The sequence below is a fragment of the Porites lutea genome, chromosome 2 (genome assembly GCF_958299795.1).
Source record: "Porites lutea chromosome 2, jaPorLute2.1, whole genome shotgun sequence".
Classification (NCBI taxonomy): Eukaryota; Metazoa; Cnidaria; class Anthozoa; order Scleractinia; family Poritidae; genus Porites; species Porites lutea.
Genome location: NC_133202.1, coordinates 42147024 through 42171234, shown reverse-complemented (window position 1 = coordinate 42171234; position 24211 = coordinate 42147024). Strand labels below are relative to the sequence as shown.

At 41.6% G+C, this 24211-nt stretch overlaps 2 protein-coding genes across 2 annotated transcripts in view; both read left to right on the top strand.

Annotated features, from left to right (window-relative positions):
• LOC140928660 (uncharacterized) overlaps positions 1–18429 on the top strand; it is a 79952-nt gene extending 61523 nt beyond the window's left edge. The window contains exons 63-77 of the mRNA XM_073378439.1: positions 246–331; positions 1099–1212; positions 1995–2170; positions 2930–2987; positions 3747–3937; positions 4328–4402; positions 4506–4603; positions 4805–4948; positions 5116–5196; positions 5643–5747; positions 5963–6060; positions 6825–6895; positions 7356–7421; positions 15586–15780; positions 16079–18429. Coding sequence (XP_073234540.1) covers positions 246–331; positions 1099–1212; positions 1995–2170; positions 2930–2987; positions 3747–3937; positions 4328–4402; positions 4506–4603; positions 4805–4948; positions 5116–5196; positions 5643–5747; positions 5963–6060; positions 6825–6895; positions 7356–7421; positions 15586–15780; positions 16079–16174 — 1654 coding nt within the window. The 3' untranslated portion in view covers positions 16175–18429. The remainder of the gene's footprint in view (positions 1–245; positions 332–1098; positions 1213–1994; positions 2171–2929; positions 2988–3746; positions 3938–4327; positions 4403–4505; positions 4604–4804; positions 4949–5115; positions 5197–5642; positions 5748–5962; positions 6061–6824; positions 6896–7355; positions 7422–15585; positions 15781–16078) is intronic.
• A 5002-nt stretch (positions 18430–23431) lies between these two features.
• Positions 23432–24211, top strand: LOC140926226 (neuronal pentraxin-1-like). The gene is made up of 2 exons (XM_073376001.1): positions 23432–23553; positions 23812–24211. The coding sequence occupies exons 1-2, from the start codon at positions 23432–23434 to the stop codon at positions 24209–24211; spliced, it is 522 nt and encodes a 173-aa protein (XP_073232102.1).

Genomic DNA, 24211 nt, shown 5'->3' with positions numbered 1-24211 from the left:
TAGTCTAGAGAAACATTTGTCTCCTTGAAATAACCTACTTAGGAAGAGATCTGGAAGTCCAGTGATTTAATAACCGTCCCCTAAAGTTCCAGTTTATTTATTATTGAGTCAATAACTTAACATATTTGAAGAGAGACAGTCATAACACCAGGTACCCTTCAAAGTGTTTACTTGGTGTGAATGGCGCATTAGCCATTCAGGTAATAACGACCCTTTTTGAGGTGACGGTGATTTGGTGTTCCTAGGGATGGTGATGGTGTTCCAAATGATTATGACAACTGCCCTGATCTTCCAAATGGAGAACAAGCAGATGTTGACAACGATAACATAGGTAAGAGGCTAAAGGAAAAACATGATGAAAAATCTGCACTCAGATGAAAAATAAACTGATAACGATGACGTCTTTCATTTAGTCAAATTAAGAACTGTCTTTACTATGTGGCTGAATCCGCGAGCGTGCAAGATTAAGCGAATCCTGCGTTCTGATTGGCTACCCGAGCAGGCAAGATGGGCCCATCCTGCCCGCTCGGGATTTCCCGCGTTGGTCCAGCAAGAAAAAAAGTTCATATTTTGGCCATATAATAAATTCCTTATTGACCAAGCCTTTTCGGTCGAGATGGCTGAATACTAGCTTCGTTCTTTTTTGCGTTTTTATTGACCAACACGAAATTTAGCTAATATCCAGGTTCCCATCTTGACCTCACGCTCGGTAAATATCGCATATATAATAGGAACCAACTGGCTATTCTGCCCTCTGATTCGTAGCAGAAAAGAAAATATCCTCTTACACCCTTACTTATAACCATTGCATTGTCAGAGTCAATAGAAACAACTGTGAAGTCCCAGTTGTGAGTTCACTTGTGGGTCTGGAAGAAAGGTCTCACTTACATTTGTATGAATGTGGGTGGCTTTGAACATTCAAATGCAATCTCTTCAGCAGTAGTTTCGGATGGTACCAATTGGTTTTCAGAAAATGATGGTAAGATAACTTTCAACTGTTGATCTTGTGCGCTCCTCAGGTTGGAAGCAAAGGTTAGGGTAATTTACGCCGTCTTGACAAAACCATCCTTCATATTTTATTGATGTGGTTACTTGTAGGAGATGCTTGTGATGATGATCAAGATGGTGATGGTGTCTCCAATATTGATGATAATTGCCGTTTAGTAAACAACTCAGGTCAAGAACATGTCAACCTGGCTTACGATGCCAAAGGTAAATTCACTAATTAGTCAATCTTTAATTGCTTAGGTTTATTTATGATATCTAACTTAAGACATGTGTGTTGTATAGAGAAGGCAAATTTCCAACCAAAATATTTAATTGGAATAGTTGCACTTGCTTTCGTTGCCCCGTTCTAGGACCTGCTTTGATTTAGACCGGAGATCATGACTGTTTCACACTTCCTATTTCAATTACAGGTGACCAGCGCGAATCGAGCTCACCTTTTCCAATAGAATTTTTCATCTCGGAGTTTCACATATGATTTGTACAAAGCGTGCACAGGCTGGTTTTCCCGAATTGCCCCAACGCGCACGGAATTAATACCGTGGACTTTGAATTTGTACCTTGCGAGCAGAGGTTTCTTTTTGGCTCGATTTATGCGCGGAGTCGTTCGCGTCGCTATCATTCGCGTAGTTGGCTTGTTTACGCCCCCCAGTAAACGCTGATGGTAATTTCTCGGTTGTGGAATTGAGGAGATTAAAAACTGTCCCAAATAACTTTTATCTCATGGATGAAAGCGGCATTCAACTTCACATTTTTGCGAAGAGTAAACGACATGTTTTTCAGCATTTGCTAATTTCCTATTTTGAGGGAATGTCAACTTAACAGTGACTAAATTCTGATGTTTGCCCTAAACGTAGTTCTAAATCTCTCTATTGATTTCGATTTACTGTCTTCGGTCAAGTTGTTAATGATTCACAACTACAATAAATTTCACTGGAACTAATGTGCTGAGAAGTGCGAAATTAAAGTTTTGTTGTTTTGTCTTGCAGCAAACCCAGTTGGTGATGTTTGTATATCTGATTTTGACGGTGACGGAGTTGCTGATGATAGTGATCATTGTCCTTATGTAAGACATCTCAGCAAAACCAGCTTCACCGATCACTTTACAGTTGATTTGTATCCAGGACACAGCGATCCATTACCCGTCTGGCAAGTTGCTAAAAATGTAAGTCTTGGAGTTGTTTTGATAACTTTCCTAATAGCTCTACCACAGACTGTTTTCCTTCCCACTCTCTTAGGGCCTGTCCACATGGAGGTGTGGGATCCCAGGTAGGTGAGGTAACCCGCTTAGGGGGGGGTAACCCGCCTGTCCATATAATCTCTCATTTTAATTTGATCACGTTTACATGATAGGTGAGGTAACCCGCCACATGTTACCTCACCTACCTGGGGTCCCCCACCTCCATGAAACAGGCCCTTATCTTTAGGATAAAATATCTTACCAACGAAGCACGCTGTATGGATATCTCGAATTCTTCTTATCAGCAAATGAGCATACTATTAGTCTGACTTAGGGATGCGGGAAAAGTAGACAGGAATAATGGAGTCTTCAATTAACACCCCTTTTGAAGAAGTATAATTTGCACAAGCAAAAGATAACATATCGCAAAAAAACGATTATTATAATCTTGATTAATACTCAACTCATTTACAATAAACCCTCAGGTGCCTGAGATTTCAAGAAATTAGTTCTCTCTTTCTTTATTTTATACACTTCGTCGTTCCTTTTATTTCTGTTGCACTTTCGTCTGTCTAATGAGGACTTGTTGGATCTATTAGATGTTTTGTTTAGCTCCCCTTCGACCTTTTAAGGCCAAAGAAGGTTTCGGATTCACATGATTTATTTGCCACACTTGTACGACGATTTTACGTGATTTTGTATACTGACCATTGTTACTATTTTTTATGGTTTTAATGCCAACAGGGTATTGATGTTGAGGAAGTAACCAATACCTCTTCCAAACACCCCTCAATGCTGATCGGTTCGTATGATCTTTTGGTATCTCTATAAAGAGGTTTAACATTGTATTTAATAAGAGATTGCCTAGCCGAACTAGCGTGAAAATAAACAAGCTCCTCCGGAACGAACAGGGGAAAACTGTTACCCGTGAATACACTCTCACAGCTACTGAAGATTGAAAGAGTTTCCATTATCATCTAAGGGGCTGAATATAATGATCTATTGCCATGTATAAGAATCTTTGTGAAATCGCTTTGCAGTCGAACCCGCTTCACAGACACCTGCTTAAAACGGACACCTCATTATTACGGAGGGTTTTATTTCTCCCTGGGGAAAGCTCTTTCCCTTTTTATTGGCTATGTTCACAGTATATCGGATATCTTTTGCGCTGGCACTAAGACCATACGCGATAGGCCTTCTCTTCACACAAAAGAACGGTGATTTCAGCGCGATTTCTGTGAGGAAGCGAAGCTGCGTCGCGCTTATCTCGAAAATAGAGAGTCACATATCGGATACAATATTTCCTTCAATAACAGCCGTCCCTCGATTAATTGCCTCCCTCGATGGACATAGGCCGTGGAATGACGGTTTGTTAACTTGACGATGCTAATGCCTTGCATGTCTTATTTCTTCAATATTTTGTTAACATAAAAGGTGTACTTTTGCCTTCAATAACATGACCCGCTTAATACGGAAACTTCGTTGATACGGACAATCTCTTAAGCGCCCTCAGGATCCATGTTAACGCGGTTTGACTGTGCTAATGTTTAGTATCCTGCAGGTTCACCTCGATACGGACCTGTGGACTACAGTGGTGCAATATATGTAAAGGGTAGCGAAGGATCAGACTATGTAGGCGTTGTGTTTGGTTATCAATCAAACCGAAAGTTTTACGTTGTAATGTGGAGAAAAGAGAACAGCAACTTTGAGAGTTCCAATGTTAACTCAGGAATTAAGGGTCTGCAGCTAAAGGTAAGCTGTGTGTTTAGAAATTGGAAGTCTATCGGTAAAATCCAGAGAATTTGCTTTGACGTCAGCATACACAGTCCGTCCCTACAGACCTTGAGGGTAGGGTCGGGGAACTCAGTAAGGGACGGCAAGGGAGTCGGAGACATGTAACTTTCGTTTGTTTCAAAATTTTTGGTTATTTATAACTGTTAGGGTTAGACAAGATGGTAAGAAACCAAAGGGGTCTAAGCATTATACATCTTACTCTGGTCGAATGAATTTTTTTCCACATTTCTTTTGTTTGTTTAAAGCAAATTTCGACAATCATTCGCTAACCGATGTGCCGACTTTAGCTTAATGTGATTTTTGTAGTGGTCTTTGTCCTCATAAACTGTTGCTTTCTTAATTTTACAGCTTGTCGATTCCAATCAAGCACCTGGAGTCGGCTTGGCACAAGCAATTTGGCATTCTGGCGATACTTCCAACTTGGTCAGTAGCATAGTTATATCCCCGCCCTCTCCTCCCCTTTAGTTTATTACATAAGCGAGCAGTAACACCAGTCATATATCGTGACTTTTGTATTCTTCTACAGGTAAAGCTACTCTGGTGTGATCCTAAGATGGAGGGTTGGAAATTTCAGACTCCTTATGCTTTCCACATCACTCACAGACCTTCCATCGGTCTAATAAGGTATGAATTGTCAATAGTGTCAGACAAGCCGACTGTTTTAATATGTAACAAGTTCGCAATCGACTTCATTGACCCGGTTGCTCACAGCTTTTATTATTTTCATCAGGAATTTTTTCGTTGCCGGTGATACACGCTATATCTGCCTTCATATATTTCTAAATTGTGAGCTCTTACTCTTATGTTTGTCCTTTTTTACTGCAGAGTGCGAGTGAAGCAGGGTCTGACAGTATTGGCGGATTCCGGAGACATCTATGATACTACCATCACTGGTGGCCGCCTCGGTATGATGGTGTTTGGACAGCAGGACGTTATCTGGTCTCGCCTTGAGGCCAGATGCTCGGACAGGTTAGTTCAATACCAGGTGACCAGCACCTTCATAGCCTAAGAAAACAGCCGATATTTAGCGACGCCACCTCTGGATTCCCCGCGAAATGGCGTCAAAGGGACGAGCGCAGAAATTCCATACTCGGGAATAAAAGGTTTAATCGGCTCCATCTTTGTCTTTCCATTAGGGCTAATCAAGCATTACAGTTTGACGGCGTTGATGATCACGTGTTGCTGCCTCCTATTCATACACTTGGTCTAACAGACAGGTACTTAGTTGTGAATTCTGTTGGAGATGTGACAAGGGAACTATTGAGGTTTAATTTTATGCAATTGTCAAGCATGGGTATCCACTTAGCTTGCATTTACAATCGTTAAAAGAGCCCTGTCAATAAATAGGCACACTCACGTTTTGCATAATTTAAACTTCCCTCAAAAATGGCTGGAAAAATAAGCAGCTTGCGGTGACGACTAAATGAGGTAAAGAGTTCCATGTAAATCGTTACGTTATATAGCCTCCCACGAAAAAGGTTCTTTTAGCTCGTCACGCAATACTCCCCAACGGGCGTCGTTCGTGGGGAAGGCACGCGTGACCAGAAAGCCCTAAGAATGTCTGCGTGGGAGGCTATACGTTATCTCGCACGATTAGGTGACTGATTTTGACGTTGTGATGTTGTAGTGCTACAATATCAGCTAAACCGACCGTTTGTTTCAGTTTTACCATCAGTGCTTGGGTATGGATGGCAGCGGATTATCCCAACGCAGTCATGCCTATTGTATGCAGCCTGGATACAACACTCTGCCTTTACCTGAAGGACAGGTATGTTGATATACGTTGGATATCAACTGCAGCTAATCACAGTATTCTCATTATCATTGCTAGTGGTTAACCAGAAAGAGTTTTAATATGGATTTAGCTTTGACTTCTCAAATCAGCTGAAAACAGCTACTTCCCTCCCTTCGTTAACGCTCCAGATTGAGTGCGCACGTCAATTTTCAATCGATGTGACCAGTTGACCGTTATTTTTTTCCTAGGCAAATTCATGGTAACCTGGGTTCTTCTGTGGCTGTAGGGTCTGAAATAATCGAACCTGCAGAATGGCATCACCTGGTGTATAGATACGACGCTCAGAGTAAGTAAACAAACTGACTGATTTACAGACTGGCGGGCTGACTGACTAATTGACTGTCTTAGTGAACGAACGAAGGATCAAGTCAAGAGAATGTATAGAAGACCTGACTGATTGATCTAACGAACGTCCGTCTGACTGACTGACTGACTGACTGACGGACGGAACAAGAAAGTGACCGAATTGTTGAACTTCATTTCTGGACCGAATGAACGATCGATCTACTTTTTAATGTTAGTGACAGTAAGCATTGAGCAAGTTACAAAGATGAAGACCCTAACTGTAACGTGAAATCTTAATACTGAAACTGTGAGGCAGAAAAAAGCGCACATGAGCTATGAGGCCCACAGGACCGGCACATATCTCCGGTCTATATACATGAAACACCTAGGAGTATAGCTCGCCCTCCCCCACCCTGAGTGGGTGCTAGTCTATCGCAGGTTTACCCCCGACAGTATATCGCCGGTAGCCATTTGTAGGGAAAGCCCACGTTGTATAAGCCTCATGGTTTCTTTGGGCTTTCCTGCCATTTCGTAACGATTCTTGTAATCTATTTCTATGTTATAATAAGGTGACGAAATAAATAAAAAAAATTTACACCCGGGTGAAAGGATAAACAGCGTGACGGCAATGCTTGAACCTGGAGCTCTAGGGCCAAAGTTCAAGGTGTAAACTAGTCAGCCATCACGCCTCCAATCGACAAAGAGAGACTAAATTTTTTCCCTTTTCTTTTTTTTTTTTTTTTTTTCTCTTTGATTTCTTTGCAGCCTACAGCCTTGAACTTTTTGTAAACGGTTCGTCTGTTGGGGTACAGAGCAATGTGTTGCCACATAACTGGGTATGTCCGCTCTCTGTTTTATCACTTACCGTTTATCAACGTGTGATTGAACCTCCTTGTCTTTCTAATGTAGACTTTGAAATGACGTAGTCTATAAGTTGAGTCCGTGAGAATGAAGTATTGTGGAAATTGAAATTACGTCACAGACTTTATTATGTGGTCATTGGAGATACGTCATAGTTTATAAATTCAAATGCTATAGTGGCTATTAAAATGACGTCGTAGACTATATAGTGTGTCCGTTTTGTGGCTATTGAAATGAAGTCATAAATTCTATAGTGTCCATTGCAATGAATGTTGAGTTTTAAAATGTTAATTCGACTAAATGAAATTCTTGTTGAGTTTTCCTCCAAACGATAAAAGGATTGCAAAGTGTGCAGCATATAGTTTTCATGCCCTTTGTGTCTCAGTGGATTTTTCCGTAAGCCAATTTCTTGTCAATCTCTTAATACGCATCCAGGCTCCTGATGTGGCTCTGTACGTGGGACGTGACAATGGGAATTATATGAATGGAACGGTAGATGAGGTACGATTTCGTAGTCAACATGAATTCGCCGCTTCTTTATTATATATTTGTAAGCGCCAGGAATGTTTTCCGTTACCTTTATAGTATTTTTATTTTCGCCGCGTTCTTAGTTATTTTCGTGTTCGCGCCTTTAGTGCTGTTGTTTGGTTAATTAGTTTTTCATTGTTCGCGTAGCTTTGTCCTTCGTGTTAGGATTTTTCTGCATATCGTATATTTAGCTTTTATTGTAATTTTTCGCGTCAGTCCTTCGTTTAGCTGCGCTTGGTCCGGTTTACAGTTTAATGTTTGGGTTTTGCTCGTCCTAGTTTTTCGTCCTTATCTCGCTATCGTCTTGTAAGTATCTCGTTTGTTTCATTCGCATTTCTAGATTGCCTTATTGCTTTCGTTCAGTTTGTAGGTTGTTTTATCTTGACTTTGTATTTGTTTAATTGTTATTTTTCAGTACCGCTGTACTTCAGTATACTTCGCTATACTTCGTTATACTTCACATCGGTTCACTTGTTTCCTTGCACCAGTTGTAGAAGTTCTAGAATAAAGTTTGTGTGTTAAAAACTATAGCGCGTAAAGGCTGCGACTATATTCGTAAAGACGAGAGTTGTTGGACTTTGGACGATGTCTCATGTGGTTGAGGAAGCCAATTTGTCGTGTTCCGCCGGGAAAAATGGTCAAAGTGTTCGTCGTTCAAGTACCCGTTCGCGGAAGCCTAATTCTTCACTGGATCAAGAAGCAGTTACAATGGAAAGAATCCGAGAACTTAGAAAGAGAAGAGGCGGAGTGCTCTCTGCCTTGACGGCCAAGCGTAAAGAAATTGACAGCTTATTAACGGATGAGAACAATCTTGAGGCAGTCAAGGTGAAACTGACAGAGATTACTTCCCTTTTTCAAAGATTTACAGATGCACACGAGGAGTATAATGCTGCCCTAATCGATGAGAGCCAAAGACAGGAATCAGTAGTTTACTTCACTGATATTGAGTCGAGTTTGAATTTCTTCTGTCAAACGGTTAACGACTGGTTGCGTGTAACGGAGATCCGGATTCATGACCTTGATGTTACTCCCGATGACAGTGTCTCACAGACATCGTTCCTGTTAAGGAATAGGAAACGATCCGGATGCGGTTCGGCGTACAGCCGATCTTCTCGAGCTAGTTCCATTTCTGTAGCAAGGGCAAAAGAAGCTGCGAGAATTGCAGAGCTTCAAGCCGAAGTGAACGCCCTAAAGCAGCGTCAGCTCATTAACGAATCTGAATTACGGCTCAAAAAGGAAGAACTTGATCTCAAGTTTAAAAGGGATCAATTAAAACTTGAAACGGAATTTAAGAAAGCAGTGGCCAGGGAAAACGCGTATGCGAAAGCTGATTCAGAAAGGAACACGCGTGTCGCGTCTTACTCGCTCACCTCTCGCGTTCCTCGCTTGGATCCGCGCGCGGCGGCCATTTCTGATGGTTTTTCTGGAGATTTAAAGCAGGAATCATCTCCGGTCTTCCATGGTGCCAATTTCAGACCTAAAGAACACAAGACTAAACACAAGGTTCCAAGTCAGTCCAGTTCAGACTCTGATGAGCAGTCTGGCCTTAGTGACCAAGCCTTTCACATCCTCGAACAGCAGAATCGTGTCATGGAGGAGTTTGTGAATCAGCAGCAGAAAAACACGCTACCCCGAAGACAGGTGCCTATCTTTGACGGGAATCCACTCAGCTACTGCACCTTTATGCGTGCCTTTGAGACTGTAATCGAGAGTAACGAGAGTGATAGCGGTGGGAGACTGTACTATCTTGAGCAGCATACGAGTGGAAGAGCGCGGGAGATCGTGCGGAGTTGTATGTACCTAAACCCAGGAGAAGGCTACTCTAAGGCGAAGAAGCTGTTGGAGGCTAGATTTGGCCAAAAGCACAATATCGCGATGGCTTATGTCGACCAGCTAACTAATGGTCCCTACATCAAAGCTGAGGACGCCGAGTCACTGGAGGGTTTCTCAATTCTTCTGTCAAGTTGCACAAATACACTGAAGGCTATCGGATACTTAAACAAGATTGAAGGTCCGGACAATATGAGAAAGATTATCGAGAGACTGCCACCAAAACTGCAGAGTAGCTGGCGGGACCATGCTGATCGTATCCTCAATGCGGACAAGAGAGAAGTATGTATCGAAGACATTGCGTCATTCGTTGAGGAGAAGTCACGTGCCCTAAGTAATCCAATCTTCGGAAAACTTCCCTTCTTGGCTAAGGATAAGAGGAAGAGCCAGACACGAGGGACGAAATCAAAACCCGAGGGTTTTGGGCCTGGTCCTAGAGAGGTTAGTAACTTCTCCACTTCATCTCAGAAGAGTCCCATGGATCAAAACAAGTCTCAGGAGAAGAAGTCTGAAGATCTCTCGAAAAGGAGTTGTTTGTTTTGCCGCCAGATCCATAATCTCGTAGACTGTCCAGCGTTTGCTAAAATTCCCGTCCGTGAGCGTTACGACTTTGTGATGAAGCAAAGACTGTGTTTCTCGTGTTTGAGAGGGGGTCATCAATCAAGGGGATGCTACAAGATGAAGCCGTGTTCACACTGTAACGGAAGACATGCTTCGCCTATGCACTCTGATTCTTCAGAAGATAAGCACGAGCAGCCGACATCTGAGAATGCGAGTCAACAACCTGCTAGAGCCAGAGAGAAGGAAGATCAGAACAGATCCCAGCAAGGTGTTAATCAGAAGAGTTTATTAAGTGACGAGTCAAGTGGCGTAGAGCGAGTCTGCAATTTGACGACCACAGTGGGTCCTGCGACTGCTTTGCCAATCGTACCAGTAAAGGTCAGAGCACAAGGAAGTCCTTTTTGCATCGAGACTTACGCCCTCCTGGATACGGGTTCTAATTCCACTTTCTGCTCTAACATGCTTTTGGATCGTCTTGGCGTTAAAGGCAAGCATTTGAAGTTGAAGTTAACTACGATGGGTACGGCAGAGGAGGTTGATAGCGTCGTGGCCAGCGGTTTAGTGGTGTCGGACTTGGATGAAAATGTTGTTGTCCCATTGAGAGAGGTTTATTCCAGACCGACTATGCCTGTGTCTAAGGATGAAGTCCCCAAACAGGAAGATGTAGATAGATGGCCACACCTTAGAGGCTTCGTCTACCTAACTGAGTTGAACTCTCAAGTTGATCTATTAATTGGGTCAGATGTCCCAGAAGCTTTACAACCGAAAGAAGTTATCCCAGCTGTCGGAGGAGGCCCCTACGCTAGTAAGGTGGAGTTCGGTTGGGTAATCAATGGCCCAACAGGAAGAAAGCCAAGATATGTCCCTTCTGCTTGTTACCTCACCAAGTCTATTGACGTCCATCCTATGTGCGTGGCGTGTGCTGACTTTACGGATGCGTGTTTAAATGACGGCCAAGGAATGTCTCGTGAAGATCTGAAGTTCATGAACATTGTGGAAGACTCTGTTATGCAGTGTGAGGATGGCCATTACCAAGTTCGTTTGCCCTTTCGTAATCCAAGTTTGACGTTGCCTGCTAATAGATGCCAAGCCGAGCGCAGATCCCTCTCCCTGAGACGTAAATTTCTTAAGGATGCCAGATTTCAGGAAGACTACGTTGCATCTCTTGAAAGCGTAATCCAAGAAGGTTTCGCTGAAAAGGTTCCCTCTGAAGATCTGTGTAGAGCTGACGGAAAGGTCTGGTATATTCCACACCATGGGGTGTACCACAGCAAGAAACCTGAGAAGATAAGGGTCGTCTTTGATTGTTCCGCTCAGTTCCAAGGGATGTCTTTGAATAGCGAATTGCTGCAGGGTCCTGATTTGACCAACAACCTGATTGGAATACTGCTTCGTTTCCGACAAGACCCAGTGGCTGTAATGGGAGATGTACAATCTATGTTTCACCAAGTGCGTGTTCCTGTGGAGGATCGTGACTTTCTGCGGTTTCTATGGTGGCCCGGTGGTAATGTCGCTAAGGGTTTGGAAGAGTACCGAATGACCGTGCATCTTTTCGGTGCAGTTTCGTCGCCTAGTTGTGTCAATTTTGCCATGCGTCGAAATGCTGAAGATCACCAGCACGAGTTTTCGCCTGAAGTCATTTCAACTGTTCTGAAGAATTTCTATGTCGACGACTGCTTGAAATCTCTACCTTCCAGTCATGAAGCAATTAAGCACGTTTGTGATCTGCGCAACCTGATGAATAAAGGAGGCTTTAACTTGACGAAATGGGTCAGCAACGATCGCCTGGTATTAGAGTCCATACCTGTCGAAGATAGAGCGAAAGGAACTAAAGAGCTTGACCTAACCTGCGATGTGCTTCCAGTAGAGAGGGCCTTGGGTGTGTCATGGTTCGTGGAGGCTGACCACTTTGGCTTTAAGGTGTTCATTAAAGAGAGGCCGTGTACTAGGCGTGGCATACTTTCAGCGGTCAGTTCGTTATATGATCCTCTGGGTATGGCAGCTCCTTTCATTCTTCCTGCAAAGCTTCTCCTACAGGATTTGTGCAGACGGGGTTTGGGGTGGGACGACGAAGTCCCAGATCTTCACTTGAACCGCTGGCGAGCGTGGGTAGACGACCTACCGAAGATTTCCCGAATTGCCATTGAAAGGTGCGTCAAACCTGTCGAATCCTCGGATATCACTTCTTGTCAGATCCATCATTTCTGCGACGCCTCTCAGGTGGCCTATGGCGCCGTATCGTATCTTCGCTTAGTCGACATGCAAGGTCGGATATTCTGTTCATTCCTCATTGGCAAGTCCCGCCTGGCTCCCTTGAAGGTAACTACCATCCCCAGATTGGAATTGACGGCTGCAACCGTATCAGTTCGGCTGAACAAGATTTTGACGAAGGAGTTGCAGATACCCATCGATAAAGTGACCTTTTGGACAGATAGCATGACCGTCATACGATACATCGCGAATGAGTCGAAGCGTTTCCATACCTATGTTGCAAACCGCGTTGCCTTCATCAGAGAGGAATCCAGCCCGTCCCAATGGAGATACATCGACAGCAAATCCAATCCCGCTGATGAAGCCTCGCGGGGCGTTACGGCAGACGTGTTTGTTCAAAATGGCCGTTGGTTAAAGGGGCCGGTCTTCCTTTTAACAACCGAGTCTGAGTGGGCGGACCATGTCCAAGAACGCGCAGAGCTGACCGAGAATGATCCGGAGATCAAGAAAGAGCCAAAATCATTCGCTGTATCCGTCAGTGAAGTTTACGCAAGCGTTGTTCGTATCGTGAAACGTTTTAGCTCCTGGATGAATTTACTGAAGTTTATTGCAATGTGTCTTCGCTGCCAGAGAAGATTTCGATTAAGAAAGAGAGAGCCTGGCCCGAATGGTCACGGAAATGTTGGTCCCCTTAGCCTGGAGCCAATGTCTTGTCAAGACTTAGACTTTGCAGAAAGAGAACTAATTATGTTTGACCAGAGGAATGCATTTCCTGAGGAAATTGAAGCCATCAAGAAAGGAGGCTGTGTAAAGAAGTCAAGTTGCCTTGCAAAATTAAGCCCAGTCCTAATTGGTGGTGTACTTCACGTTGGCGGACGACTTAGCAGAGCTCCTTTACCTGACGAATCGAGGCATCAGATAATTATCTCCAAGGATTCTCCACTTGGTGTTCTGCTTATCAGGTTCTTTCACGAGAAAAGTGGTCACTCTGGAAGAGAATACGTGCTAGCCCTCTTGCGCGAGCGATTTTGGTTGATTCGAGCCAACACAACGGCAAGAAGCGTACTGTCGTCCTGTTTCCAGTGTAAACGTCGCCATGGCCCCGCTGGAGAACAGAAAATGGCTGACTTACCTCGTTCCAGGGTCACTCCAGATCAACCCCCTTTTACATGTGTTGGAATTGATTACTTTGGTCCTTTCCTTGTCCGCCAGAAGAGAAGCTTGGTAAAGAGATATGGAGCTATTTTCACATGTTTGGCTTTGAGAGCAGTCCATCTGGAGATTTCCCACACATTGGACACGGATTCCTTTATCTTAGCTCTTAGAAGATTTATTGCCCGCAGAGGTCAGGTTAAAGAGATTCGTTCAGACAATGGTACGAATTTCACGGGAGCTGAAAAGGAACTTCGCGTTATGATCTCAAGTTGGAATCAGGCCAAGATTCACGACACCCTTCTACAGAAAGGTATCAAATGGGTCTTCAATCCTCCAGCGGCTTCCCACCACGGTGGAGTCTGGGAAAGACTTATCAGATCCACTCGCAAGATTCTTGGAGCCTTGACCAAGGAGCAAGTCCTTGACGACGAGTGTCTTCAAACCTTATTGTGTGAAGCTGAGAGTATCATTAATGGAAGGCCGCTGACCAAGGTCTCCGACGATCCTAACGATTTGGAGCCTCTGACGCCGAATCACCTCCTACTACTTCGCCAAAACGAATCTCTACCACCAGGGCTGTTTGAAAAGAACGACACATATTCCAGGAGAAGATGGCGTCAAGTGCAGTATTTGGCAAATGTGTTCTGGGGTCGCTGGAAACGAGAATATCTTCCTTCGTTGCAGGAGCGCCAGAAATGGTTTCGACCGAGAAGAAACTTCACTGTAGGAGACACGGTTATCGTTGATGAATCGACGCCCAGGAACGTGTGGCCGATTGGTCGAATCACAGAAGTGTTCCCAGATAGAGATGGTTTCGTGCGTCGCGTAAGAGTCAAAACCAAGACCTCTACCTTGGAGCGACCCATTACGAAGTTATGTTTGCTGGAATCAATTGAACATTGAAAGTGTCTTGTTTTCCCGGATTTGTTCAAGAGACTTTGCGTGACTTTCACTGAGCTTACGTGATGTTCTATCAAGTTTGAACAATGAAGCCTGTTGAGGCACTTAGGCCTTCGTGACACTATTTTTCGCTTAGGAGTTTGGCGTTTAAGAAGATTATTGTTTTCGATAGTTAATTTTTTGTGCTAGTTCCTAGCTCCTTTTTCTGTAATATTAGGAAAATACAAGCGATTTGTATTTAGGGGCCGGAATGTAAGCGCCAGGAATGTTTTCCGTTACCTTTATAGTATTTTTATTTTCGCCGCGTTCTTAGTTATTTTCGTGTTCGCGCCTTTAGTGCTGTTGTTTGGTTAATTAGTTTTTCATTGTTCGCGTAGCTTTGTCCTTCGTGTTAGGATTTTTCTGCATATCGTATATTTAGCTTTTATTGTAATTTTTCGCGTCAGTCCTTCGTTTAGCTGCGCTTGGTCCGGTTTACAGTTTAATGTTTGGGTTTTGCTCGTCCTAGTTTTTCGTCCTTATCTCGCTATCGTCTTGTAAGTATCTCGTTTGTTTCATTCGCATTTCTAGATTGCCTTATTGCTTTCGTTCAGTTTGTAGGTTGTTTTATCTTGACTTTGTATTTGTTTAATTGTTATTTTTCAGTACCGCTGTACTTCAGTATACTTCGCTATACTTCGTTATACTTCACATCGGTTCACTTGTTTCCTTGCACCAGTTGTAGAAGTTCTAGAATAAAGTTTGTGTGTGAAAAACTATAGCGCGTAAAGGCTGCGACTATAATATTTATAGTCTTAGGTTAGGGAGGGAGCTCATGTAATAATCCCCTTCAATATTGGGATATAACAAATAAATTACGCGCACAAACGTTCATGTTTTTATTGGGCCAGGAATGGGGGGAAGAAGGAAAATAGAGGGAAAAAGTAGCAGCCTTCCCAACACTTGACAATAATTGTAGTCTGGTGATTTGCAACAAGTTAAAAACCTTCCGTCTTTGTTTTGCTTATTACGGGGGGGGCGTCTGAGTCAGGTAAAGTAGGTTGTTTTATTTTGGGGTACTCATTGGCAATTTAGCCTGAGTAGGCTCTTACTTTTTATGAAGGAGATATTAGATTGTTGATTACCAAAAAATAGATAAACTTTGATTCCTTCACAATTTTACACTGTTGTTTATCATAATTTAAATGTAATCCACATATTATAAGAACCATGCTCGATCTTGCTAGGCTAAACAGGTTCTTATATTTTTGGGTATTAAAGCGGCAGGTTCTGCCAGGAGCTTCTTAATCCACCGGTTCTTATTGGCAGGTGTTTACTGTATTAACGCCATTTTACCGGATATCGTAAACGTCCTCGAATTTTGTCAACGCTAGCTGGCTAAAAGAAATAGCCAATCAGAGACGGAGAGTTATTTTATAATGAATGATAATTTACAGTATTATGTCTAAAATGAGATATTTCACCGTCTCTCTTTTCAAAGCTTACATTATGGGGAGTCCGTGTGGAGGATGGTGAGATCGTGAACTACATGAAGACTGCTGGTCTTCTGTTACCCATTCACAAGCGTGTGGTGCGGGCTCACTTTAATATGGAGGATACATCCGGTACAATCATACTAGATCAAGGTGGAAACAATTACCATGGTAACCTTGTCGGCGGTCCCACTCTTGTCTCGGTATGTAAATATCCACTCTTTTTAATTCACCATTTGTACATCTCCCATAACTACAACTTGTTTGCCTCCCCAAAGTTTTTTTTCCTGGGTATTTGGCGGTATTACATGATTGAAGGCAATGTTTATTCTTTTTTTTCTTTTTTTTTTTTGGGGGGGGGGGGGTGGTGGGGGGCGGGGACCAAACAAATTGTATTGTGAGAGATGTGCAAATTGCGAATATTGACCTGAATCACTTTGTTAATACTCAACTCACTTAATGGCTGAAGCGCAAGAATTTTTCCTCTTTTTTCTTCTACAGAGCTCTGTTGATAAGAATCGCTTTGTGATTACGTACCCGAACAACAGGCGGAAGAGAAGAAGTGTAGGGGCTTGGGCACGACATAGCGAACTTTAGAATTCACTTCAACGTTCATACTGGATTAAAGCAGCTAGATGAATGACGGCTACTATTAGGGACCTTGAGCAAAGACGTTTTTGAAGGACATACGTCAACCGGAAGTGAGGCCTTCTCACTATATATATGCCTTGAAGCTAACACATTTGTATTGCTAAGTTTATTTTCTCTTATAAAGACGATATAACCGAGAGTTTGAACCAAGCCACTGCTCAATGATGCACTTCCGGTTGACGTCCGTCGCTCAAAAACGCTGTTGCTTAAGCTCCAAACGACGTCAACCGGAAGTGAGGCCTTCTCCCTTTTTATATGCCTTGACGCTCACAAATTTGTATTGCTAAGTTTCTTTTCTCTTGTAAAGACGATTTACCCGAGCGTTTGAACCAAACCACTGCCCAATGATGCAAAACGTCCACTTCGGTAGACGTCCGTCACTCAAAAACGTTGTTACGTAAGCACCCTATTATTTCGCTTATCACGTCAGTCATAATTTTTTTTATTACTTGGGAGGGAGGTAGTGTAGGGTAGGGTAGGGTATGGATAGTAACAGACACTTCTTAGAGCAATCTGTTTAGGATCCTATATCCTGCTGTATAGTCACGGCCATCCTATGAGAGAGGTGTCTCTTGCAGTAACTGACCACCTACCCCTCCCCTTAGTCACAATTTTTCCCCACGCGAGAAGTAAGTGTTATTGTTGACTTAGGGGAGGGGTAGGTGGTCTGTAATTGTTCAGTTGGTCCGTACTTTGTTTATAACCGAAGTCTTCAGAAGGCTGTTAAAGTGTGGCTCTATGGCCGAATTCACTGTGTCACTAATCCACTATTAAGACGACCCTGTTCAGTCTGTTTTCGAGTCAATGTCTAAACGAAAGAGTTTTTTTGTTTTTCTTATTCATCCTCCTTTTTTTACATACCAATATTCGTGTTTGTACTAAATTATTTGTCTCGATTAAAGTATTTTTCTACTTTTTGCACAGAAAACACCATAAACCTCACTAGTCTATAGGTTAGAACATTTTTGAAGACAATTGTAACCTGGTAGAATTTTTCGAGTTCTACTGGCAACGAAATTTTAGGTTTGGTTAGATTGGTTGTCGTTTTCTTTTTGTACTAGTCAGTGTAAAACGTTTTTGGTAGATTTGGTTGATCAACTCTTGATCATGTCAGTCATATCTCAGTTGAGCGCTCACTTACACATCACTGAGCTGGAAACGATTTTGGTTCATTACTGTTGACCGTGAAGTTGTGACTTGCGTTTTGGGTAACTGAGGCTAATTATGCCCATTCACAAAAGCGTTTCAGGCTAAAACTATTTTAAAAAGTGGTGCCATTTAGAACTTCAACCAAACCAACTAATATGAAGCCGTTGATGGTAGAACGACAGGGGTAAATCACCGAAAGTGCTGGAGATATTTATCGCTTATTTATTTCTGCAATGACCTGTAAATAGAAAACTCAATAAGAAAACAGTCTCCATGTTAAAATATTATCTTGAGACGTTTTCGGGCCCAGAAAGCTTTGCGGTGTTTGCAGTTAGATCCAGCTTTTTTTTTGTTAGAAATGTAATAAGTTAAGTTAAAGAAACAAAATTGTCGCCCCATGAAAGGGAATTCAAGACAGTCTTGGATTCTGGATTCCACTCCGCGGATTACGAATTCCAGGTTCCGGATTCCATGGTCTTTGTCAGTGAAACTTGGATTCTGGATTCTAATCGTTAGTGGATTCCGGATTCCTTGAGTTGTATTCCGGATTGCAAAAACCAGGATTCCAAAAATTCCCCGGATTCCGCAATTAGGATTCCCTTACATGGCGCGAAAGTTGGCTGCTTTGTTGGCAAGAACCTCTTTACCATTCGTCAACCTGAATGGAGCTGAAGAATTGAAGGGATAGCTGAGAAACGATCCTTTTTTTTTCTCGTCATGGTTTCTCGGTAGCGTCGAGATTAAAACCCCGCTCTTCGTACGTTTAGGCAACACTACATTTTTCCAACAAAAGTGAATTAAGTAAGTAATAGTTTTCGAACATTTTTGTAAATAATCATGTGGCGCAACTAGATTTGTTTTTAAACACGTCTTTTATAAATCGTTTACTGCTTTTCTTAATGATGTGGTTTTTCACTGCCAGAGAACGGTATTTTGGGTCCTGTTTGCTTAATAACAGTCAATGTGTCAATTAATCCGAGGATTTGACGACCAATAGACCCCTTTACGGTTGTGGGGCATGCTGGTTATTCGGGAAAAGATGGTGGAAAAACATATTTGTCACTTTCCCTTTGAAAAATGTAACTAATGAGCTTAAAGAAACTACACGCTAAATCTGGAGTGTTTAGCAGTCCTTCGTTGCCTGAGTTCTTCCATACATTTTCTGTAATCCGACAACACAAAAATTACAGAAAGTGTATGGAAGACGACAAATTTTCTAAAGCGACAAAGGACTGCTGTGACGAATTTATTCAACTGGGAAGAATTAGTTGATTTTGAATTTCCATGCAAATTTTTGAATTCGCCGCCATCTTGTTCTGATTACCCAGCATGCCCTCACAACCGTAAAGGGGTCTATTCGAGCAGTCTGAACGCGTGCTAGTTTTATTTAAATCACCTTACTTCCAACGCGTAAAGAGGTTGATAGGATGAAAAGAATATTCATGTTATGTAGCCAAAAAACGTAAACTTAAATAAGAGAACTTATGGGGTGAACAATAAGCAGTCTTAAATAACGGAAGAAGAACAGCAAAATAAGCACCGTGACCGAGGACACACACTTTTTTATATGGTCGTGTATTTAAGTTAATCAAATTCATAACTTACAAAAACAACTTAAGTTCCCATATTTTTATTCATATACTTTACCCTTTGTAAACTCTGAAACCCCCTATTTTTTCAGTCTTCCCTTGTAATGGGAGACTTGCGTCGATTTCAAGGTGTATAGTTGGGAGGACGGTTAGATTTTCGACTGAAAAATAATGGCGTTTACAACTTCTATTTATACAACAAGAATTATTTCGCTTTTAGGTCAATCCTTTTCCGCATGATTGGTTTTGTTAGGCTCGGAGATAAAACCGTTTAATCATTGAATTGTGTTTTTCTAGCTTTGCTTCTATCGACACTGCTTATCGCCATCAGCATTTCAACATGGTAAAGAACAACTACAATCGATTTATAAATGAAAATAATTATTTACTGTGCTGTCACAATGCATGTTAAGTTGAACCCTTGTTTAGCTCGGTTTCAAAGACTGCTTTCAGAGAAATAAAGTAATCGAATGATACAAACTTCCCTCTATTAACGCTAACGTTCGTTCCGTTCTTTGGGTTTTAGTTGTCGGTTGTTGAAGAGCCCTATTAAAAAGGTTATTAAATAATCAGTGTGTATAAGGATGCATGTATGATAAACGTTTTGCAGCCCAAATCATTTTGAGTGGTACATGTATATTTTCCGCTTGTCTGACATGTATGTGGCAGAAGTATGATTCCCCTCTCCCCACCACAGACGAAAGTTTGGTGGTACATACTTCCAAGAAAAACCTTTTGCAGCCATTTGATAAAATCACTGTTTCAACTTAATCATTCGTTTTTGGTAAAGGCTAAATATAGACAACAATGCGTCAATTGAGCTTGCTTAGCGTTAGATATTTCAGAATTTGCATAAAGGAACTAGTAAACATAACGTCGATCGCACACATTTATCTCTTAACGCTTATTTAACTTTATTCTATTAATTGCCATTATAGAAACTGTCTCACAATGAAAGGTAATGATGTAGTACTCAGTATTTGGTAGAGAAACAGGCGAAGGGAAAAAGTGCCCAGAGCACTAAAAGACAAAAAAGTTAAACAAGTCAGTAGAAAGATTTTCTTGTATAATCCTTTTGTTTTACCGAATGTCTCGAGACGGTTTAGCTGGTGGCTCAAAAACATTATTTTACAGTCTTACATCCGACTTCGCAGAGCACTACCAGAGAGACAAAGGTAAGGTGATTTGCTTTATACCTCCTGTTGGCTGGTGAATTATCTCTTCTCAGTCTTATCACGCAGCCTCGAAGTCTTTTTGAAACCTACTTGCTTAGGCAGGGTCAGTAGGAAATGCATGTTCCTAAATGGCTCTGATGTCCAAGTACAGCCGCTAAGGAAATTCATTGACTTAGCGCCATCAAATTTTTCAGAAGCTTTTAGAATAAAGAGCGAAACGTTTTCTCCAGCTTCAGAAAACTAGTAATAGATGAGAATGTAGCGTTGCACGATCGAACTGAACAACATAAAGACAATCGATGCACTTCAGAAAAACGGTTGAAACGCCAGTTCTTCGATGTACAAGTATGAACTCTTTCATTTCCCATTTAACAAGATAAAGATATTCTGCTGTAAAATATGACTTTTAGTGAGGCAGTGATTCTAGTTTCCCGTTGACTACGATCTCCTCCTTTTTGCAAACTTTTCATTCAGTCACGACAGCGTAAAGCACCTTCACATTTCTCCCTTTTTTTATTTTTCTCCTAAAACACCTCAGTAATTTGACAACCGGGATTGTCATGTCCCTTAAATGATCTTATAAAAAAGCGAGGTTTTTTTTTCTGAGGTAACTGATTAGTCGCTCCGATTTTGAGCGAATTTTCATAATTTGGGGCCTTATTATTACGTACAAGCTTCGAGCAAACAAATCGTACCGTGTAAATTTAGATTTTTAATTGTCCTCCTTAATTGTCGGTGGACAACTTGTAAACCGACCTCTAACAGTTAAGGTTAACAAAATTTTTAGCATGAATATAAATTGAAAAATCGGCTTTAAGGGTTTGATAAATCCGCAGCAAACTTAGAACAATGCAAATCAATTAGTGAGTCATGTATTAATTTTTCATCAGCCTACTAAAAACTAGACAATGTGGTTTTTAGTTTAGAAAACAGCTCCAACGGATTCTCCTAAATTGAGGAAATAAAACGCCTATTATATAACATATTAATACTCAAAGTAATACTTATCGGGTAACATTTTCAGGACATAGACCTTGACGCTGATTATCGGTAAAAAGATACCTCTAGTTCTACATATTGACAAGCTGGTGTATAGGTCCGTATAGAGTGAGAGTGAAACAGTCACATAAACCTCTTATAAACGCAAGAAGACTTGCCCTCCACCCTTGTGTACCGGCATGTCAATAAGTCTTCTCAAAGCCCGGCATGAATGTCATGAGTACTTTATAATCATTTCAAAATAAGCTGGGCACTTTTCAACTGCGTACTCATTCCTGTGATTTCTGTCTAGAAAAATCAATCATCTATATGTGTGTTAATTACCGACTACTGAAGTGCTACCTTCCTGATTATTTGCTTTGGCCATTTCTCTCATAGTTTGACAGTCATGCCTTCAAAGTACCTTAATATTTGCTTTATCCTGATCTTTGGATGTAACATGGTTTGCTCTCTAACTGGTAAGGTTTAAAATGATTTGAAACTAGAAATACTTTTACAAATTGTGTAATTATAGTGTCATTTCTTGTCGTCAAGACTCTGTAAGTACCGAACTTTATTTTTATTCCTTGTTAGTAACTTGGCTGAGTTTCCTTTATATTTGTTACTCATCATTGGGTTAGTATAACGTATTTTTAATTGTTTAAGCCTTCAAACACTTTGCCTTAAGTCGTCATCCCCAACACCTAACGATAAAAGCAAAGAAATAGTTTAAAAAGATCTAAACGGGAGTTGAGAGCATAGAGACCACGGAAGAGGGCAAGCGATAAGATGTTCTTACCTCAAGTTACGCTTGGATTGGACTAAAGCCGTCTGGTTTTTCCCCCAAAGTATACGTTATGGTAATCACACGACTTCCAGATTAATTCAATTGCAAGATCGTGATTTTCAGTATCAAAATTAATTATTTTTTTATATGTATATTTACAAACTTCGTCAAGAGGCCTGGATAACTCACAGAACAAGCTACAAAACGAGGTCCAGAAAAAATAAATAGTTATAATAATACATGCAAATACATGCATACAATAATGACAATGCACTAGAAACAACAGAAACGGCAATAACAAACAGAATTGGCACAAACATTGATAAAAGAATCAACCACACATTTGATCGAGCAAGCTGGTCAATGGCCGACTAATGTGGCACTTGATACCAACACTCTTGTACCCTGCCTAGCAGACCTGGGGTAGGGGATTGGGAGGAAGGGGGAAAGGGAGGGGGTGTTGATTGATTGATTCCCTTTTGCGTTTCTCACTCTCCCCATCCCCCTTTTTGCGCCTGCCACGCTGGACAACACTCTTGTAGGTTTTGGGGGTGTAGACATCATAAATAGACTTAGTAAGATACAAATAGTAATTAAAAATTTCGTTCTTAAAGCGGCACTACTGAACAGTCAACGTTCCGAAGGTGGACAGGTAAAGTGTTCCAGGTTCTTGGGGCTCTGCAGTAAAAACTGTTCTCAAAGGTAACGGTATTGCCTCTAATCGTATTCAACAGAGTACCTTGAGAGCAGCCAGTGCACCTGGGTCTAAAGGGGTAATAATAAAAGGATCCGATCTAATTTTCAATACATAAACCAGGGTCCAAAAATTCGTGTCAATAGCCCGCCAGTTTTCAGAAGCCTCTGCTTATAACTAACAAATCAATACCAAATTGAGGGATAAAAGACTTATTATTACTTTTAAATAATATACATGAAAGAAAATTTACTTGATGAAAATTTGCCTCCAAACAGTCCCACAATGCAATTCGACACAACACTGAACCAGTCTTACGCGCAATAAAGATTGCGGCACCTGATCGGTTCCTCTGTATTTCTTTTTTTTATCAACATATTACAGTGCTCCATTCTCTGAGGTACTTTTCATTTTATGTTTCCTCGTTTTTGCACTGAGTTTACTAAAAAATGCATTGCATGCTCTTAGCCAATCAGATTCAAGACATGTTCAAGCATATCATTATGCGACTGACGAGAACGTTTTGCTAAATTTGCATTGGAGACCTCGTTGATTCACTGATTTCCCTGATTGACAGTCTATAAGGAGATTTCACTCGGACCAATCTGATGCAATACTTTTATTTATTAGAGGAAATCCCTCAAAGGCTCGATGGGATTGTTACCTTCAGAATAAGACCTTTTTTTAAGCGTTTATAACAGATCTTTAATTAAAGTTGAATTCTTCTTCTTTATTGTAGACTACGCTTTACACTTTCCATACAGAGGTAGCACTGACTATGTAAACATCTGGGGAATGCCAGGTTTGGCCCAGTTCACAGGGTGTCTTTGAATGAAGTCAAGCGACACGAGAAACGATGGTACTCCGTTCAGCTACAGTACTCCTCGCACAGCTAATACAATTGTCTTGTACAATTACAGATCTTTTCAGTTTGGCATTGATGACAAGTTCAGGTACTGCTCCATACAAACCTCAGAGACCTAAATATTTTGACAAGAACTCCTATCCAAAGCGAATTGATGTTGCTGTCAACTCGATTGTTGAAATTCTTCATGTGCATGTATAAAAGGGGGCTAATATTGTGGCCATAGTATCAATCGACAAGGCAAACCTCCCTTTAGCTAACAGATGGTGTTGGTTGTTAGGTTTGTTTAGCTTTATCTATTTACGAATCACTGAAGTGATTTCTCTACACATGTAATTCCCTTTAGAACGACCCACGTATCGGCAAATGATGGGAGATGGCACCACACCTGTGCATCTTGGGAAAACAAATTGGGCTCATGGAAACTGTACAAAGATGGATTTGTGGCTTCGAGCGGGATTTGGTTCCAGGCTGGTCGCGTGATAAGATCTGGCGGATCTCTTACGCTGGCTCAAGAGCAAGATTCTCTTGGAGGTTCCTTTGAAAAACATCAGGGCTTCATTGGGATGCTAACAAACGTCAATGTCTGGAATTACGTGCTGTCCACAGCACAGATTAAGCAGATGTCAAAAGTCTGCCTTCCTGGGCGTGAGGGGAACGTCTATAAGTGGTCTGATTTCATTCATGGGCGTGAAGGAAAAGCCAGGGTTGTTATGCCATCACCTTGCAAACCACAGGCATTCTGA

Excerpts from the sequence above, each read along its gene's own strand:
- LOC140926226 (XM_073376001.1), top strand. The coding sequence starts at position 23,432 with ATGAAGTCAAGCGACACGAGAAACGATGGTACTCCGTTCAGCTACAGT. Across the intron at positions 23,554-23,811 it reads GGCATTGATGACAAGTTCAG|AACGACCCACGTATCGGCAA; the intron begins GTACTGCTCCAT and ends AATTCCCTTTAG.